The following is a 22734-nucleotide window of genomic DNA, read 5'->3' on the forward strand; positions in this document are numbered from 1 at the left end:
CGTACCCTACCTACACATACTGTAACTACCACAACTACCTCGTACCCTACCTACACATACTGTAACTACCACAACTACCTCGTACCCTACCTACACATACTGTAGGTACCACAACTACCTCGTACCCAACCACCTCAGACCTACACATACTGTAACTACCACAACTACCTCTGTACCCTACCTACACATACTGTAACAACTACCACAACTACCATACTGTACCCTACCTACACATACTGTAACTACCACAACTACCTCAGTTGCCTACCTACACATACTGTAGGTACTGCACAACTACCTCGTACCCTACCTACACATACTGTAACTACCACAACTACCTCGACCCTACCTGCACATACTGTAACTACCACAACTACCTCGTACCCTACCTGCACATACTGTAACTACCACAACCACCTCGTGCCCTACCTGCACATACTGTAACTACCACAACTACCTCGCTACCTCGTACCCTACCTACACATACTGTAGGTACCACAACTACCTCACCCTACACGCACTGTACCCTACACACATGCTGTAGGTACCACAACCACCTCTGCCCCTACCTACACATACTGTAACTACCACAACTACCTCGTACCCTACCTACACATACTGTAACTACCACAACTACCTCATACCCTACCTGCACATACTGTAGGTACCACAACTACCTCGTACCCCTACCTGCACATACTGTAACTACCACAACTACCTCGTACCCTACCTACACATACTGTAGGTACCACAACTACCTCGTACCCTACCTACACATACTGTAGGTACCACAACTACCTCGTACCCTACCTACACATACTGTAACTACCACAACTACCTCGTACCCTACCTGCACATACTGTAACTACCACAACTACCATACTGTAGGTACCCTACCTGCACATACTGTAGCTACCACAACTACCTCGTACCCTACCTACACATACTGTAACTACCACAACTACCTCGTACCCTACCTGCACATACTGTAACTACCACAACTACCTCGTACCCTACCTGCACATACTGTAGGTACCACAACTACCTCGTGCCCTACCTGCACATACTGTAATGACCACAACTACCTCAGACCCTACCTGCACATACTGTAGGTACCACAACTACACCTCGTGCCCTACCTACACATACTGTAACTACCACAACTACCTCGTACCCTACCTACACATACTGTAGGTACCACAACTACCTCGTACCCCTACCTGCACATACTGTAGGTACCACAACTACCTCGTACCCTACCTACACATACTGTAGCTACCACAACTACCTCGTACCCTACCTACACATACTGTAACTACCACAACTACCTCGTACCCCTACCTGCACATACTGTAGGTACCACAACTACCTCGTACCCTACCTACACATACTGTAACTACCACAACTACCTAACCACCCCGCACCCTACCTACACATACTGTAGGTACCACAACTACCTTGCCCCTACCTACACATGCTGTAGGTACCCAAACTACCTCCTGCCCTACCTGCACATACTGTAGCTACCACAACTACCTCGTACCCTACCTACACATACTGTAACTACCACAACTACCTCGTACCCTACCTGCACATACTGTAGGTACCACAACTACCTCGTACCCTACCTACACATACTGTAACTACCACAACTACCTCGTACCCTACCTACACATACTGTAACTACCACAACTACCTCGTACCCTACCTACACATACTGTAGCTACCACAACTACCTCGTACCCTACCTACACATACTGTAACTACCACAACTAACTCGTACCCCTACCTGCACATACTGTAACTACCACAACTACCTCGTGCCCTACCTACACATGCTGTAGGTACCACAACTACCTCGTGCCCCTACCTGCACATACTGTAATGACCACAACTACCCGCACCCTACCTGCACATACTGTAGGTACCACAACTACCTCGTGCCCTACCTGCACATACTGTAACTACCACAACTACCTCGTACCCTACCTGCACATACTGTAGGTACCACAACTACCTCGTACCCTACCTACACATACTGTAGGTACCACAACCACCTCGTACCCTACCTACACATACTGTAGGTACCACAACTACCTCACATACTGTGCCCTACCTGCACATACTGTAGCTACCACAACTACCTCTGCCCTACCTGCACATACTGTAACTACCACAACTACCTCGTACCCCTACCTGCACATACTGTAGGTACCACAACTACCTCGTACCCTACCTACACATACTGTAACTACCACAACTACCTCGTACCCTACCTACACATACTGTAACTACCACAACTACCTCGTTACCCTACCTACACATACTGTAGCTACCACAACTACCTCAGACCCTACCTACACATACTGTAACTACCACAACTAACTCCACAACTACCCTACCTGCACATACTGTAACTACCACAACTACCTCGTGCCCTACCTACACATACTGTAGGTACCACAACCACCTCGACCCTACCTGCACATACTGTAATGACCACAACTACCTCGTGCACCCTACCTGCACATACTGTAGGTACCACAACCACCTCGTGCCCTACCTACACATACTGTAACTACCACAACTACCTGCGTGCCCTACCTGCACACATACTGTAGGTACCACAACCACCTCGTGCCCTACCTGCACATATACTGTAGGTACCACAACCACCTCGACCCTACCTACACATACTGTAGCTACCACAACTACCTCGTACCCTACCTACACATACTGTAACTACCACAACTAACTCGTACCCCTACCTGCACATACTGTAACTACCACAACTACCACGTACCCTACCTGCACATACTGTAATGACCACAACTACCTCGTACCCTACCTGCACATACTGTAACTACCACAACTACCTCGTACCCTACCTACACATACTGTAGGTACCACAACTACCTCGTACCCCTACCTGCACATACTGTAGGTACCACAACTACCTCGTACCCTACCTACACATACTGTAGGTACCACAACTACCTTGTACCCTACCTACACATACTGTAGGTACCACAACTACCTCGTACCCTACCTACACATACTGTAGGTACCACAACTACCTTGTACCCTACCTACACATACTGTAGGTACCACAACTACCTCGTACCCCTACCTGCACATACTGTAGGTACCACAACCACCCTGCACCCTACCTGCACATACTGTAGGTACCACAACTACCCTCGCACTTACCTGCACATACTGTAGGTACCACAACTACCTCGTACCCCTACCTGCACATACTGTAGGTACCACAACCACCTCAGACCCTACCTACACATACCCTACCTAACTACCACAACTACCTCTGCAGGTACCCTACCTACACATACTGTAACTACCACAACTACCTCAGCACCCTACCTGCACATACTGTAGGTACCACAACCACCTTGTACCCTACCTACACATACTGTAACTACCACAACTACCCACACACTGCCCCACCCTACCTGCACATACTGTAACTACCACAACTACCTCGTACCCTACCTGCACATACTGTAACTACCACAACTACCTCGTACCCTACCTACACATACTGTAACTACCACAACTACCTCGTACCCTACCTACACATACTGTAGGTACCACAACTACCTCGTACCCCTACCTGCACATACTGTAGGTACCACAACTACCTCGTACCCCTACCTGCACATACTGTAGGTACCACAACTACCTCGTACCCTACCTACACATACTGTAACTACCACAACTACCTCGTACCCTACCTACACATACTGTAACTACCACAACTACCTCGTACCCCTACCTGCACATACTGTAACTACCACAACTACCTCGTACCCTACCTGCACATACTGTAGGTACCACAACTACCTCGTACCCTACCTACACATACTGTAGGTACCACAACTACCTCGTACCCCTACCTGCACATACTGTAGGTACCACAACTACCTCGTACCCTACCTACACATACTGTAACTACCACAACTACCCACAACCAATCGTGCCCTACCTACACATACTGTAACTACCACAACTACACATCTGCACCCCACCTGCACATACACATACTGTAACTACCACAACTGCCTCGCACCCTACCTGCACATACTGTAGGTACCACAACTACCTCGTGCCCTACCTGCACATACTGTAACTACCACAACTACCTCACCTTGCCCTACCTGCACATACTGTAGGTACCACAACTACCTCGTACCCTACCTACACATACTGTAGGTACCACAACTACCTCGTACCCTACCTACACATACTGTAACTACCACAACTACCTCGTACCCTACCTACACATACTGTAACTACCACAACTACCTCGTACCCTACCTGCACATACTGTAACTACCACAACTACCTCGTACCCTACCTACACATACTGTAGGTACCACAACTACCTCGTACCCTACCTACACATACTGTAACTACCACAACTACCTCGTGCCCTACACATACTGTAGGTACCACAACTACCTCGTACCCTACCTACACATACTGTAACTACCACAACTACCTCGTACCCCTACCTGCACATACTGTAGGTACCACAACTACCTCGTACCCTACCTACACATACTGTAGGTACCACAACCACCTCGTGCCCCTACCTACACATACTGTAGGTACCACAACCACCAGACCCTACCTACACATACTGTAACTACCACAACTACCTCGCACCCTACCTGCACATACTGTAACTACCACAACTACCTCGCCCCTACCTGCACATACTGTAACTACCACAACTACCTCGTACCCTACCTACACATACTGTAACTACCACAACTACCTCGTACCCTACCTGCACATACTGTAACTACCACAACTACCTCGTAACCCTACCTGCACATACTGTAACTACCACAACCACCTCCTGCCCTACCTGCACATACTGTAACTACCACAACTACCTCGTACCCTACCTGCACATACTGTAACTACCACAACCACCTCTGTAACTACCTGCCTACACATACTGTAACTACCACAACTACCTCGACCCCTACCTACACATACTGTAGGTACCACAACTACCTCTGTAAACTGCCCTACCTACACATACTGTAGGTACCACTAACTACCTCGTGCCCTACCTACACATACTGTAGGTACCACAACTACCTCGTGCACCCTACCTACACATACTGTAGGTACCACAACTACCTCTCGTGCCCTACCTACACATACTGTAGGTACCACAACTACCTCTGTACCCCTACCTACACATACTGTAGGTACCACAACTACCTCGTGCCCCACATCTACCCCTACACATGCTGTAGGTACCACAACCACCTCAGCCCTACCTGCACATACTGTAACTACCACAACTACCTCGCACCCTACCTGCACATACTGTAACTACCACAACTACCTCGTGCCCTACCTGCACATACTGTAGGTACCACAACTACCTCGTACCCTACCTACACATACTGTAGGTACCACAACTACCTCGTACCCTACCTACACATACTGTAACTACCACAACTACCTCGTACCCTACCTGCACATACTGTAACTACCACAACTACCTCGTACCCCTACCTGCACATACTGTAACTACCACAACTACCTCGTACCCTACCTACACATACTGTAGGTACCACAACTACCTCGTACCCTACCTACACATACTGTAGGTACCACAACTACCTCGTACCCTACCTACACATACTGTAACTACCACAACTACCTCGTACCCTACCTACACATACTGTAACTACCACAACTACCTCGTACCCTACCTGCACATACTGTAACTACCACAACTACCTCGTACCCTACCTACACATACTGTAGGTACCACAACTACCTCGTACCCTACCTACACATACTGTAACTACCACAACTACCTCGTACCCTACCTACACATACTGTAGGTACCACAACTACCTCGTACCCTACCTACACATACTGTAACTACCACAACTACCTCGTACCCCTACCTGCACATACTGTAGGTACCACAACTACCTCGTACCCCTACCTACACATACTGTAGGTACCACAACTACCTCGTACCCCTACCTACACATACTGTAGGTACCACAACTACCTCGTACCCTACCTACACATACTGTAACTACCACAACTACCTCGTACCCTACCTGCACATACTGTAACTACCACAACTACCTCGTACCCTACCTACACATACTGTAACTACCACAACTACCTCGTACCCTACCTACACATACTGTAACTACCACAACTACCTCATACCCTACCTGCACATACTGTAGGTACCACAACTACCTCGTACCCCTACCTGCACATACTGTAACTACCACAACTACCTCGTACCCTACCTACACATACTGTAGGTACCACAACTACCTCGTACCCTACCTACACATACTGTAGGTACCACAACTACCTCGTACCCCTACCTACACATACTGTAACTACCACAACTACCTCGTACCCCTACCTACACATACTGTAGGTACCACAACTACCTCGTACCCCTACCTACACATACTGTAGGTACCACAACTACCTCGTACCCCTACCTACACATACTGTAACTACCACAACTACCTCGTACCCTACCTACACATACTGTAGGTACCACAACTACCTTTTACCCTACCTACACATACTGTAACTACCACAACTACCTCGTACCCTACCTACACATACTGTAGGTACCACAACTACCTCGTACCCTACCTACACATACTGTAACTACCACAACTACCTCGTACCCTACCTACACATACTGTAACTACCACAACTACCTCGTACCCTACCTACACATACTGTAGGTACCACAACTACCTCGTACCCCTACCCCTGCAAAACCTGGATATAACCATGTTATTTTTTTACTATTCATTATTCAATGTGTATTTATCCCTCATGTCACTATTGAAATGTTTTATATATAATCTTTAACTCTGCATTGTTGGAAAAGGACACATAAGTAAAGCATTTCACTGTGAGCCTACATCTGTTATTTACAAAGCATGTGACAAATACAATATGATTGGATTCAGACTGCCTACTACTACTCTTCTCTCTCTCTCTTCATCTTTCTCTCTGTCTCTCTGTCTCTCTCTCTCTCTGTCCCTCTCTGTCTCTCTCTCCCTCTGTCTCTCTTCATCTTTCTCTCTCTCTCTCTCTCTCTCTCTCTCTCTCATCCCACTCCCTCTGTCTCTCTTCATCTTTCTCTCTCTCTCTCTCTCTCTCTCTCTCTCATCCCTCTCTCTCTGTGTATACAGTTCTACAAAGGCCTAACATCATAAAACATTCAGTTCATCCATTTAAAATGAGAAATGTCCTCCAATCAATAATGACACGACTGTTTGATCACTGTCTTCAACTGTTCCAAGTTTAATACTGTAACCAAAGACATCTTTTCAACCTCTTGTACTTCCTAGACTATCCACTAATCCAGATCTTTAAGCTCCAAGTCAAGTTTAAGTGCTGTCTCGGCAGCCTACAAAACGACTGAGATAATATCAAGCCGTTTGAATGTCCTTTCACTCAAGCAAAGTTTATTGTAACAAACCTGTAATAACAAAATGACAACATGGCATTAATTTACACACATAATATACAAGATCTTGAAAAAGGTTATTCAACGTTTTTTCAAGAGAAGCAACCAACAAAAACTCCAAGCCAAATATTTCAATACACTGGTAACACAATAGCAACATTGAAAAGAAAAGTACAACGTACAGCACAGAAAACATCATTCTACAACAGAAAGTTTGACACTGTTGTGAGAACGTGACTTTGACAGTGCGAGATAACAACAGCAGTGGTGACCGGTAAATGGTTGTTGACTCATTGTCTATGGGCCTGACACTAGCAAGAATAATCTGTTACACTAGACTAAACCAATGATGTCCAGTATATAAACCCTAGATAAACCCAGGGGCATTGCATTGAAGCCACCATGCAGCCATCTTGGTACTCCTCCATTGTTAAAAAAATAAAATAAAAAAATCAAAAATGTCTACGTTCATTTTTGCCACATTTGTTCTATTACAAACACCTTAATGCTGTTAATACGGTTCAATTATATTAAGTGAGATAAACAACAAAACAATTCAATAATATAGAAAAACATTTTCCTTAAAGAATATTTTTTCAGTGTACTAATGTTACTGTCCCCACTACAAAATAAATACATACATACATATGTATGAATGCACCAATTTGTAAGTCGCTCTGGATAAGAGCGTCTGCTAAATGACTTAAATGTAAATGTAAAATGTACATATGTTAGTGAAATATTGTAGAATTCTGTTTTCACTGTAGGTAGCCTAGTGGTTAAGAGTGTTGGGCCAGTAACCAAAGGTTGCTGGTTCAAATCCCAGAGCTGACTTGATGAGAAAAATCTGTCAATGTGCCCTTGAGCAAGGCACTTAACCGTAATTGGTCCTGTAAGTAGCTCTGGATGAGAGCATCTGCTAAATGACTACACTGTAATGCATGGAGGACTGCTCCAACTGGGGAGAGCCAATATGGCCAACCAGTGTCTTCAAAGCCTCCCAATGGTCAATACTAGCATCAGCAATCCAGGGTTTATATATATATCATTGGACTAAACCCTAGAACCAAGTCGCCAACTGGGCACACACTGGTTCAATCAATGTTGTTTCCACAAATGACATTGAACCAACATGGAATAGAAGTTGTATTGATGTCTGTGCTCAGTGGGTGGTGAAACACTGATAGTCACTGCTTGTCTAAGTTCCAAATGGAATCCTATTCCCTATATAGTGTTCTACTTTTGACAAGAGCCCTATGCTTCCTGGTTAAAAGTAGTGTACTATATAGTGAATAGGGTTCCATTTGGGACACAAGCCTAGTTCCTGAGTGGCTCCCTGAGAGGCGCAGTGGTCTAAGGCACTGCATCTCAGCGTTAGAGGCGTCACACCAGACACGGGTACGATTCCAGGCTGTATCACAACCAGCCGTTACATTACTAGTCTGTTCTAGGCTAAAACGATGGCCAGTTGTTTCGCATAGGCAAACTGTCAATTCCACATACTACAAAAATATCCTAGAGCTATCTATCTATATTGGCAGCCACGATCAATACATCAATTTAGATAGGAAGATAACCCGAACAGAGCTTTCGTGTCGATTTACATTAAAATATCAATCAGTGTAAATAGGCGAAACAGAACGTGTCAATCAAACGATAATCGGTTTCGGATTATGCTTGTTTGAGTTCATTGCATGATGAATCTGTAACCAAATGTATACATTTTCTCGCGGGAAGTGCTACTGCTCCATGGCAAAGCGACTGATACATCCACGCTTACTAATGCATGACGACCATAATAACAACGTGCTATTCCCCTGTTGTTGCTGCTGCTAACGTTAAACTCACTATTTCCCCCCGTCCGTTACAAATGACAGGCAAAGCGGGATTTAACTCACCAATGTAGCTTCTCTTTCTTATTTTTGTAGATATTTCTGTCCTGTCTGGATTTCATATCCACGGGTCCATAACAGCGGAAGGAACAGCCGTCCAGATTCGGCTGATGGGAGAAACAGGGACGGAGGGATGGATGGAGAGGAAATGAGGAGGAAGGAGCCTTTGATGTAAGGATATCTGGGTCCCCAACTCTTGCCCAGTCGGTGTGTTGTTACGTTACCAAGGCAGCGTCGACCCTTCAGCCCTGTAGTGCGAGCTGCAGCAGATTCCAGACATGTTAGTGCGCATGCGCTTCACCGAAAAAACGGCAAGACTAGACCGACCACACGTTATAATAACCTCGATCGAAATAAGCAAGATGTTTCACGCGCTCCCTGCCTCTCTCGCCGTTTTGTTTTACTGTACAGTGATGAGGAATAGGCTAAATATGTGTGTGTTCTTACGTAGGTTTATTTAGGAGGAAGCATGTAGAGCAAGCCGCATGCACACGCTTCACTGTGTAGGGCTGAAGACAGCAGCCTATCTAGACGACTCTTATAAGCTTCAGCATCGGCTTGGTGCTATAGGTCGTTGTTCCTTTCTTTACTTATTCACATACTCGTACTACTGCCACATATTTGTAACATACCGGTAGGCTGGACTGTAAAGGATTGGAATTGGAACGATGCTGCTCTCTCCTGGCTCTGACAACGAAGTGCTGGTGACATTTAGGATACATGTCTGCTGAGTTCCGATGCTTTTGTCACGCTGATACTGAATCAAAGCACTAATAACTCATTCTGTAGGAAAACAGACTCACTGTTGTTGTGTGACGCATTGTAGTTAACTTTCACAAACACTTGTTTTCTTCCAGACCTACCGCGTGCCTGTCCGTCTCTGTCCATGGTGCTTATTAAATCACTCATTCGCACATTACATACTGAGAACAGGCAATCACAGAGGCGTCAAGGTGCTCAAAATAAATAGATTTTTATTTTATTTTATATAACATACCAACTGCCTCTGTAGCCAAAGTGTCAAAATGTATACGCCTATTTATTTTCTACAACCACAGCCACAATCACACATTGTAAGCAAGCTGATGCTAGTGACTCCTAATATACATGATTTAAATAGTTAGATATGCTCTTGAAACAAACTATTTCTTACCTGATTTGATTTTGTTCATCTGCTAACATCTGCCTGTTGTTAAGAAGCAGTATAATTATTTATCCTTAACAGTGAATGACTTAACAGTGAGACTTAACAGTGAAATACTTAACAGTGAATGACTTAACAGTGAAAGACTGTTAACAGTGAAATACTGAACAGTGAAATACTGAACAGTGAATGACTTAACAGTGAATGACTTAACAGTGAAAGACTTAACAGTGAAAGACTTAACAGTGAAAGACTTAACAGTGAATGACAGATGAAACTCAGAAGTAGCCACCTACCAGTATTCATGTCTCCCAGCACAGCGCCCGCAACCAGAGAAGGAGGAGGCGCAATTGGGGCGGGGTGTGGGAATTCTGTTGAATTCAGAGATTCAACAGATTGTGAAATTAGCTAGTTTGATGCGCAATTTGTTACATTTAAAATTAAATCAAATAATTAAAAGATAATCAAAATAACATTTAAAAGTAAATAATACAATTACTTCCATCCACCGGGCTGCGACGACACCTTTTCATAGGAGGGCAAAAAAGTAGGTGCTTGGGCACCGGTTGAGCCCTATCGGTGCACGTTCCTGTCTATAACCATCATTTAACACATTGTTTATGCTCAGATCTCCTGAGCATTTTTGCGTCGCTGTCCATGGTTCGGGGTCCAGTCAAGCCCAGAATACATAGGCTTACATTCAACACATATCCGGGAATCAGTCAAGCCCGGAATACATAGGCTTACATTCAACACATAGCCGGGAATCAATCAAACAATACTTTAAACGGGAGGCTTTCACTCAATAACTAGACAAACTTTATAATAGCATACATATGGCCTATAACTATGCTGTAATTGAACCCTATTCTCAACCGTCTGGTAGAGCAGCCGGTTAGACAATGGATTTCAAAATATTCAGTTCAACTTCCCCAGCCCTCCTGCATGAATTCACATAATTTGATCCTTTTGGGTTGCTGTAGTTCAGTGTTGTGGCACTCTAACTTTGCCCACTGAGACGGCTGTAAGAAAACCAGTCACAGATTGTTTTGTTAAAAAGGCTAAAAATCAATACGTTTTTAAATAATGTGCTCAACCAGGCAGTTGATATGTCAGTAAAAAGTATGGTGCACTAAAAATAGAGTACATTTATTATTTTAGAAAAATACTTATTTTGGTGAAAAATATGATTGAATTGTTGACAACACACCATATTAGGCAACATTAATTGGTTAAACAAAATTTCATGACCCATTGGGGTCAATTAATCAATATTCAGACTTATGGTGGTCTATAAAATATTACCCATAATTTGTCATGATAATACCCGCAATTTGTCATATATTATCTAAAAGTGTATTCTGAACATGTGGGAAACATGGTGGAAGAACCTGGATCACTTAAAATGTAAGAGAACCATTTTCAGGGACATTGCACTATACACCACCTGAAAACTCATTAATTTCAATGTAATTGAATATTCATAGTTGGACATACAAAATTACCATATATTAACATTTGACAAACTAACAGCAGTCCTCAGAGTATCTCCCTCCCTCCCTCCCTCCCTCCCTCCATTCATCCATCCATCCATCAAGCTGAAGGGAGACTTTGTGCACACATTAGAATGATATTTTAATAATAAATAAATAGCAGCATCACACAGAAATGAAATAAAAAACATTGTCGTGTGGATGACTAAAGTAGTAAAAACACGAGAGGTGTCATTGACGGATATTCACAAGTAAATGGTATAAAAAAATGGCGATTGATTTGATTGTAACGTAAGGGGTTGACACATAAAAGATCTCTAACTCTGGCCCGGGGCATTATGCTGGTTTCATAACAAGTGGTAAACTCTGAAAACACTACTTGTAAACTGGGAGCAACCAGTAGTGTGTGTTCACATGCTTTGAGCTAGTTATTAGCCAATCGGCTAATGGCAAACAAGTTGCATCAACCGTAGACTAAAAGTACAGCCATCATGCTCGTCAACAAATTACAATGTTCAACAAACATATCAAGACATTTTTTTAATTAGTTAAATTAAATGATGCTTTGTTGTTGCATTTAGCTGCTGAAAATGCTGTAATTTAGGTCATTTCCTTAGTAGGTGAGGTCCAAGGTCAGCATGTGGGAGAAGTCGTAGCTCAGGGATGATGGATGAGTTTCCCACTAGTAATACCAGTTAGAAGGCCGTTCAAACTGGATTTTTCCCAGTCGTATGCCCTTAGTTACGAATTTGAGAGATTTCATGAGCGCAGCGTTAGTTTGGCAACACTGAGAAGAGGAAGCTCTAATGCCCTGGACCAGAGCTCTATCCTACACACACGGTTACGGATCACATACACAGCTTAAAATACATTGTTTAAGCAAACTGGTTTCGCAAACTGATTTCGGATCAAACCAAAACCCGATTCTTTCAAGGGGGTTTTCTCTCGGCGTCCCCTTCTCTCTGCACTCCTCTTTATTAGGTTTAGTTTCCTTTTTTTTGTTCTTCATGTCAAACGTGGCAAAGGGCCTGTAGTCCTATTGACCTCTGTCTTTTGTCTGGAAAAAGCTCCAACGTTCCTAGTGATCGGTTAGGCCTACTGTTCCATCTTCCTTCCTTAGGAGCTAGACAGTGTGCATCTTAAATGGTACCCTATTCCCTACATGGGGCACTACTTTTATCAGAGCCCTATGGTCCCTGGTGAAAAGTAGTGCACTATATAGGGAATAGGGTGCCATTTAAGGCGTAGACAGAGTGTGTTAAAATAAAAAAAATTGACCTGTGTGTGACCTGTGTAGAGGGGTCAGAGGTTGTCATAGGTAGTACATTCAGTCAGGTGCTCTGGTGTTTTGGTTGTGGTTGTGGCAGCGTTGAGTATGAGTTGTAGGGACAACTGTCAGGGTCTATGTGGGTTATATAGGCCCATAGGGTTACTCATATAATGTAGATTGGGTTATGGTGAGGTTTGCTCTATGATAGGGTTATAGCCTATGCTTATAGTTGAGTTGTGATCACAGCTACACATGTAGGATCTTAATTTGAGCCAGTTTGACAGAGCAGGAAAATAATCCTGCAGCAATAGCAAATGTGAATTATTATATGGATTATAATTAATGGAATTCTTTTTGTAAGAAACAATCATTTTTTTGTTAGGGCAAATCAAATCTGGACATTTTAAAGTGGACATTACAAACTTTAGAAGCATTTTTTAAACCTTGAGCAGGAAAATGATCAGCAACAAAAGAGTGCTCAAATTAAGATCCTGCATCTGTATGGTTGTGCAAATGGCAGTGTTGGGGTTATGTTCTGGTCAAGGCCTGGAGTTAGGCTGGCGGTGAGGGACCAAAACAATCCCTCTGAGACCTGTATTCAGAAAGCCTCTCAGAGTATGAGTGCTGATCATCCTTAACTGGACTGGGTTTGATCCGTCTTCTCATGGACTGCCTGCCGTGGCCATCAGTATGAGGTAATACATTATGATGTGTGAGAGAGATCCATTGTACTGAGACCAGTGTTTCCAACCCCTTCATCCACCCTCATATAAGCATTCAAATAAGTCAATCCTAACCTCAGATCTGGGATCAGGTTACCCAACACCCAATAATTTGACCCTGTATCAGTGGTCAGGGCCATTGACTTCTACCTACACAGTCTACTCATTTTAATGAGGTGGGTTCTTGGTGCTACCCCCTGTCTCACCACAAGGTGACACTGTGACGGTCATTGGGGCTATAGTTTCCTTTCTCCAGTCATCATTACCAGTCTCCCTAGTAACCATTATAGACTTGTTTTATACACACTGGAAAAAGCTCCATTCAGACCTGTTGTATTGTTATGTCGTGTCCATGGTGCTGAATTGTTACTAAGATCCATTACACAATAAGTTAGACTGCATTTGACTATGGCAGCGTCTGACATGGAACCCTATTCCCTATGTAGTGGATCAAACGTAGTGCACTGTGTAGGGATTAGGGTGCCATTCGGGACATACACTATGAAGTCTCGAGTTTCTCTCTGTTCAGCCTTGAATCATGTCTTCATCTCCTCCTCCTCCTCCTCTTTCATCTCCATCTCCTCCCTCCCTTCTCCTCATTCATCTCCTTCTCCTCCTCCTCATTCATCTCCTTCTCCTCCTCCTTCATCTCCTTTTCCTCCTCTTTCTCCATCTCCTTCTCCTCCTCCTTCTTCTCCTCCTTCTCCATCTCCTTCTTCTCCTCCTCCTTCTCCTCCTCCCTCCTCTCCTCCTTCTCCTCCTTCTTCTCCTCCTCCTTCTCCTCCTTCTTCTTCTCCTCCTTCTCCTTCTTCTCTTCCTCCTCCTTCTTCTCCTCCTTCTCCTCCTTCGTCTCTTCCTCCTCCTTCTTCTCCTTCTCCTTCTGTGGGGTTCTAAATTGTACAAGTCCATGACACCCAGGTCAAGGGTTAAGAATCAAGGTAAGTCCTTCCATGATACATTCTTCCAGAAGTGTCCACACCACCCACTGTGGCTGTGTCTCAAATTTGACCCTATTCCCCATGTAATGCACGAGTGTTGACCATAGCCCTACAGAGAGCTGCCTGAATAGGGAGTTTTGTTCAGGGTAGTGCCCTACACAGTGAATAGGGTGTTATTTGATACATGCCCACTACAGTCCTTCCCTCCCTCACATTACTTCAAGTCCGCCCGTTCATCATCAGCCAATGAGCCGCAGAGCTGGCGTAATCCAATTATCCAATCAACCAATCAGACGCTGCTTGTGCGCTCCAAGTGAGCGTGGCAGAAGCTGTCGACAGATAGCTTCAGCTCCGACATTCTGGGTTCCAATTCCGACATCATCCCGGGGCATTCCATATCCATCCTCATCCCGTCATCTGTAGGATCGTCAGGCTCCACCCCTCTGATCATCCCGTTACCGTCGGCCCCACCACCACCATTCCGACAGTTGCTATTCCGGTCCACACTTCCCTTCTTCCCATTCCCTCCATGATGTCCAAATATGGGCGTGACCGCATGAGACGGACACTGGATGGTGGGAACAGCTAGCGATCTACTACTAACCCCTGCCATCGGCCCTGTGTTATACTGACAACGTATATAGCTGGAAAAGGCCCTTCTGTATGTCTTGTTAAACAACGTATAGACCAATGGGTTGACTCCAGAGGAGATGTATCCCACCCACACAAAGACGTTGAGGAGCTCAGCCAATAAAGGCTCGTTGCAGGAACCCTGACAGAGGACGTAAGTGACATTGGTGATGAAGAAGGGGCACCACATGATCAGAAACAGGAAGAACACGATCCCCAGCACCTACAACACAGAACAGAGAACATGGACCACACTAGAACAGAGTAGATTGGAGAACAGAGACCACACTAGAACAGAGGAGATTGGAGAACAGAGACCACACTAGAACAGAGGAGATTGGAGAACAGAGACCACACTAGAACAGAGTAGATTGGAGAACAAGATCCTCAGAACCTAAAACAGAGTAGATTGGAGAACAGAGACCACACTAGAACAGAGAAGATTGGAGAACAGAGACCACACTAGAACAGAGAAGATTGGAGAACAGAGACCACACTAGAACAGAGGAGATTGGAGAACAGAGACCACACTAGAACAGAGGAGATTGGAGAACAGAGACCACACTAGAACAGAGTAGATTGGAGAACAGAGACCACACTAGAACAGAGGAGATTGGAGAACAGAGACCACACTAGAACAGAGGAGATTGGAGAACAGAGACCACACTAGAACAGAGGAGATTGGAGAACAGAGACCACACTAGAACAGAGGAGATTAGAGAACAGAGACCACACTAGAACAGAGGAGATTAGAGAACAGAGACCACACTAGAACAGAGGAGATTGGAGAACAGAGACCACACTAGAACAGAGGAGATTGGAGAACAGAGACCACACTAGAACAGAGGAGATTGGAGAACAGAGACCACACTAGAACAGAGTAGATTGGAGAACAGAGACCACACTAGAACAGAGGAGATTGGAGAACAGAGACCACACTAGAACAGAGGAGATTGGAGAACAGAGACCACACTAGAACAGAGTAGATCAGAGTGGCGTATGAGAGGCGATGGAATGCAATAGGACAGAATGGAAAGAAACGGAAGAGAAGAGACATTAAGAGGAGAAGCTGCTAGATGTCTACAGTTGATCCTCACCTTGGAGGCCCGCCTCTCATTCTTGATCGCCTGCATCATCCCCCGCCTCCCGTGACTGTCCCGTGCATCACGCCCTGCCGGAGAGCTCAGCTGGGACGCCACCCCCGAACTCGGAATCATACTGATGCTCTCCGAGGGGGAACTGCTTAAGAGGCCGGTCTGCCGGTCAGGCTCCGCCCCTTTCAGGCAGCTCAGACTTCCTTGTCTGCTAGGAGGAAGAGCCTCAATGTTTATGGGCAGGCCTAGGAAATTTGGAGGCGGGGACTGGTGGTTTGAGGGAGTGGCCTGAGGCTGCAGTGGCTGCTGGGAGGAAGTTTTCCTCTCGTAGAGGAAGACGGTCTCCTGGCGTTGGAGGACCTGGGAGGGAAGACACGATGTGATGTCATGATGGACCACTGACAGACATACCATTATTAGTCAAATAATAATCATTCTCTGCAACAACTAAAGATGGACCAGCCTGTCTGCCCTATGACCAGTTGTTTCTGACAAATACATGGACCATCGCTAGTTAATCAAAACACAGACTCTACTGGGGTTGTCACCAACAAAGTGGGTCTGTGTTATATTTCCTGTCTGACAGACCTGTATAGTAAGGCACTACAAAACTAACATGATGACCAATGGAATTCAATTAGAGGCTGGAGGAATTCATTGGTTAGCCAATCAAATGACAGAACATCAAATAACTAGCCAATCAAAACACTCTCTGACCTGTATGGTGAGGCAGTAGGACACAACCATGATGACCAATGGGATGAAGAAAGCCACGAAGGAGCCAACCAGCATGAAGCGCTCCTCGTTCAGAACACAGCTGCCGTTGACAAACACCTTGTCTTTGTTGTGAAGGCCGATCACCGGGATAGGCATGGACACACCTATAGGAGAGATGGATGAAAATAGAGAGAAAGTGATTAGAGAGGCATGAACACCTTGTCCTTGTTGTGAAGGTCAGTCACCGGGATAGGCATGGACACACCTAGAATAGAGGGAGAGGGAGAGAGAGAGAAAGGAAGAGAAGGAGAGAGAGAAAGAGAGGGGGATGAGAAGATAAGTAATCATTAGAGAAGGAGGTGGGATTAGAGAGGGAGGGAAGGAGGGATGAAGACCTTGTTGTGAAGGCCAATGACCGGCATGGGGATGGACACTCGTAGGAGAAGAGAGAGACAGAGAGAGAGAGGAGCGAGATAGAGAGATGAGAGAAAGAGAGAGGGATGACAGAAGGAGAGAGAGACAGATGGAGATGAAAGAGGGACAAGAGAAGGAGAGAGAGAGAGAATGAGAGAAGAAGAGAGACAGAGAGGCAGAGTAGAGAGAGAGAGACAGAGTGGAGAGAGAGAGAGACAGAGAGAGATAAGGAGAGAGAGAGATAAGGAGAGAGAGAGAGAGAGAGAGACAGAGAGAAGGAGAGAGAGACAGAGAGAAGGAGAGAGACAGATGGATGAGTCATTGTTGTTATGGAGGACTTTTGGAGTGAGAAAAAAGGGCTGCAATGAGAGAGGATGGTAAGAAGCTGGGGGAAGAGATGATGGTAGAAGCTGGGGAAGAGAGGATGGTAAGAAGCTGGGGGAAGAGAGGGGGAAGAGAGGATGGTAGAAGCTGGGGAAGAGAGGATGGTAAGAAGCTGGGGGAAGAGGATGGTAAGAAGCTGGGGGAAGAGAGGGGGGAAGAGAGGATGGTAGAAGCTGGGGGAAGAGAGGATGGTAAGAAGCTGGGGGAAGAGAGGGGGAAGAGAGGATGGTAAGGAGCTGGGGGAAGAGAGAGATTAACATTTTGTCCTTGTTGTGGAGGCTAACGATACCACAGAACAAAAGAGAGGGATGAGAGAAGGAGAGAACAAAGGGAGGGAAGGAGGGAGAGGGGAGAGAGACAGATGTACACTGTGGAGGCTAATGACTGGGAAATGCGTGGACACAATGTGGAGAGAGCCAGAGACAGAAAGAGAAGGAGAGAAAAAGAGAATGATTGGAGGGAGGAGAGTGATGAAGTGTTTGTCCTTGTTGTGCAGCCCAAATAGCCATCAATAAATCTAGGGAAAAGGACAAGAGAAGAATATAGAGAGGGGAGTAGAGAAAAGAGGGAGAGAGGGGGGAGGGGAAAACCCGAAAGAAAAGAGAGAGAGAGAGGGGTATGTAGCAGAGGAGGCTGGTGGGAGGAGCTTTCTAATGGCTGGAATGGAGTCAAACACGTTTCCATGTGTTTGATGTGTTTGGTAACATTCAATTGATTCCATTCCAGGCATTACAATGAGCCTGTCCTCCTATATCTCCTCCCACCAGCCTCCTCTGGTACGCAGTGAGCGAGAAAGCGAGAGAGAGACCGGTCAACAGACAGACAGAGATAGGGAATAGATTACTTCATTTACTCTAATCTCTTATCTAAATAATCTCTAATTAATCTTTCATCTGATGTGATCGGATCCTCTGATTGTTCTGAAACCACAACATGACCTGTTACCTTGTTATCTGCCTACACACACACACACACACACACACACACACACAAACACTGGACACACACACACACACACACACACACACACACACAAACACTGGACACACACACACACACACACACACACACACACACACACACACACACACACACACACACACACACACACACACACACACTGGACACACACACACACACACACACACACACACACACACACAAAACACACACAAACACTGGACACACACACACACACACACACAAACACTGGACACACACACACACACACACACACACACACACACTGGACACACCCACATACACAAACACACCCACATACACACACTGGACACACCCACACACACCCACAAACACTGGACACACACACACACACACACACACACATACACTGGACACACCCACACACACACACTGGACACACACACACTGGACACACCCACACACACACACTGGACACACACACACTGTACACACACACACTGGACACACACACACACTGGACACACACACACACACACACTGGACACACACACACTGGACACACACACACTGTACACACACACACTGGACACACACACACACTGGACACACACACACACACACACTGGACACACACACACTGGACACACACACACACTGGACACACACAAACTGGACACACACACACTGGACACACACACACACACACACTGGACACACACACACACTGGACACACACACACACACACACTGGACACACACACACACTGGACACACACAAACTGGACACACACACACTGGACACACACACACACACACACTGGACATGCACACACTGGACACACACACACACTGGACACACACAAACTGGACACACACACACTGGACACACACACACACACACACTGGACACACACACACACTGGACACACACACACACACACACTGGACACACACACACACTGGACACACACACACACTGGACACACACAAACTGGACACACACACACTGGACACACACACACACACACTGGACATGCACACACTGGACACACACACACTGGACACACAACCTGACCTGTCACCCTCTTACCTGGCTGTCCTATTCACATTACTTATCTGTATGAGTGAGAGAAAGGAGAAAATCCCATATCTATTGGGAGAAAACCCTTTTATGGAACATTTGCAGCAAAGTACATAGCTTCCTGCCACACCAGCAGGTACAGCCAGGGAACGACCAATCAGACCAATAACATTAGAACCTATGTACATAGCTTCCTGCCACACCAGCAGGTACAGCCAGGGAACGACCAATCAGACCAATAACATTAGAACCTATGTACATAGCTTCCTGCCACACCAGCAGGTACAGCCAGGGAACGACCAATCAGACCAATAACATTAGAACCTATGTACATAGCTTCCTGCCACACCAGCAGGTACAGCCAGGGAACGACCAATCAGACCAATAACATTAGAACCTATGTACATAGCTTCCTGCCACACCAGCAGGTACAGCCAGGGAACGACCAATCAGACCAATAACATTAGAACCTATGTCTCTATCATGATAGAATTAGTACTGTAATGTCACTGAGTATTGCTTTTCTTGTTGTTATTATCTAGTCCTCATGGATTTGGTTCGTCACTTTTGTTAATTGTTTATTTAAATGTAAACATATAAAGCCCCTCTTGAAATGAATTGAATTGAGTGAAAGATAATGAGATTCACCTGGAAAAGAGTCCCCTAAGCAAGCTGGTACTCTGTTGACAAACACAAACAGACCCCACAGAGCCCCAGGACAGCAGCACAATCAGACCCCAAAAAATGATGAGAAAACAAAAATAAGGTGATTACTTGAAACATAGGAAAGAATTAACAAGAAAACTGAGTAAACTAGAATGCTATTTGGCCCTAAACATAGAGTACACAGTGACAGAATACCTGACGACATTGAGTGACCCAAAATTAAAGAAAGCTTTGACTATGTACAGACTCAGTGAGCATAGCCTTGCTATTGAGAAAGGCCGCCTTAGGCAGACCTGGCTCTGGAGAGAAGACAGGCTACGTGCTCACTGCCCACAAAATGAGGTGGAAACTGAGCTGCACTTCCTAACCTCCTGCCAAATGTACGACCATATTTCCCTCAGATTACACAGATCCAAAAATAATTTGAAAACAAACCCAATTTTGATAAACTCCAACTATTAGGAGAAATACCACAGTGTGCATCACAGCAGCCAGGTGTGTGTCCCGTTGCCATGAGAAAGGGTCAACCAGAGGAGCACAAACAACATTGTAAATACAACATATATGTATCAGTCTATTTATCTTCCCTCTCATACTTCAACTATGTGCTCATTGTTACAACACTGTACATACACAATAATATAACATTTGAAATGTACGTTATTTTGAAACTATTGTGAGTGTAATGTTTACTAGATAGATAGATAGATAGATAGATAGATAGATAGATAGATAGATAGATATAGAGATATATAGAGAGAGAAAGAGATATAGATAGATAGACAGAGATAGAGAGAGAAAGAGATATAGATAGATAGACAGAGATAGAGAGAGAAAGAGATATAGATAGATAGACAGAGATAGAGAGAGAAAGAGATGGATAGAGATAGAGAGAGATAGAGAGAGAAAGAGATATAGATAGATAGAGATAGAGAGAGAAAGAGATATAGATAGATAGACAGAGATAGAGAGAGAAAGAGATGGATAGAGATAGAGAGAGAAAGAGATAGATAGAGATAGAGAGAGAAATAGATATAGATAGATAGACAGAGATAGAGAGAGAAAGAGATATAGATAGATAGACAGAGATAGAGAGAGAAAGAGATGGATAGAGAGATAGAGAGAAGATGGAGATATAGAAAGAGATAGACAGAGATAGAGAGAGAAAGAGATGGATAGAGATAGAGAGAGAAAGAGATATAGATAGATAGACAGAGATAGAGAGAGAAAGGGATATAGATAGATAGACAGAGATAGAGAGAGAAAGAGATGGATAGAGATAGAGAGAGAAAGAGATATAGATAGATAGACAGAGATAGAGAGAGAAAGAGATATAGATAGATAGACAGAGATATAGAGAGAAAGAGATGGATAGAGATAGAGAGAGAAAGAGATATAGATAGATAGACAGAGATAGAGAGAGAAAGAGATGGATAGAGATAGAGAGAGAAAGAGATGGATAGAGATAGAGAGAGAAAGAGATATAGATAGATAGACAGAGATAGAGAGAGAAAGAGATGGATAGAGATAGAGAGAGAAAGAGATATAGATAGATAGACAGAGATAGATAGACAGAGATGGATAGAGATAAGAGAGATGGATAGAAAGAGATATAGATAGATAGAGATAGAGAGAGAAAGAGATATAGATAGATAGACAGAGATAGAGAGAGAAAGAGATGGATAGAGATAGAGAGAGAAAGAGATAGATAGAGATAGAGAGAGAAATAGATATAGATAGATAGACAGAGATAGAGAGAGAAAGAGATATAGATAGATAGACAGAGATAGAGAGAGAAAGAGATATAGATAGATAGACAGAGATAGAGAGA

General features: G+C 44.6%; 1 protein-coding gene across 1 annotated transcript in view; it reads right to left on the minus strand.

Annotated features, from left to right (window-relative positions):
* Positions 1-14905: 14905 nt before the first annotated feature.
* Positions 14906-22734, minus strand: part of LOC115122392 (5-hydroxytryptamine receptor 2A-like) — a 41147-nt gene continuing 33318 nt past the window's right edge. The window contains exons 3-5 of the mRNA XM_065026021.1: positions 17390-17577; positions 16700-17056; positions 14906-15825 (exon numbers count right to left, since the gene is read on the minus strand). Of these exons, the coding sequence (XP_064882093.1) occupies positions 15262-15825; positions 16700-17056; positions 17390-17577 (1109 nt within the window). The 3' untranslated portion in view covers positions 14906-15261. The remainder of the gene's footprint in view (positions 15826-16699; positions 17057-17389; positions 17578-22734) is intronic.

Source organism: Oncorhynchus nerka, linkage group LG12, assembly GCF_034236695.1.
Source record: "Oncorhynchus nerka isolate Pitt River linkage group LG12, Oner_Uvic_2.0, whole genome shotgun sequence".
NCBI lineage: Eukaryota > Metazoa > Chordata > Actinopteri > Salmoniformes > Salmonidae > Oncorhynchus > Oncorhynchus nerka.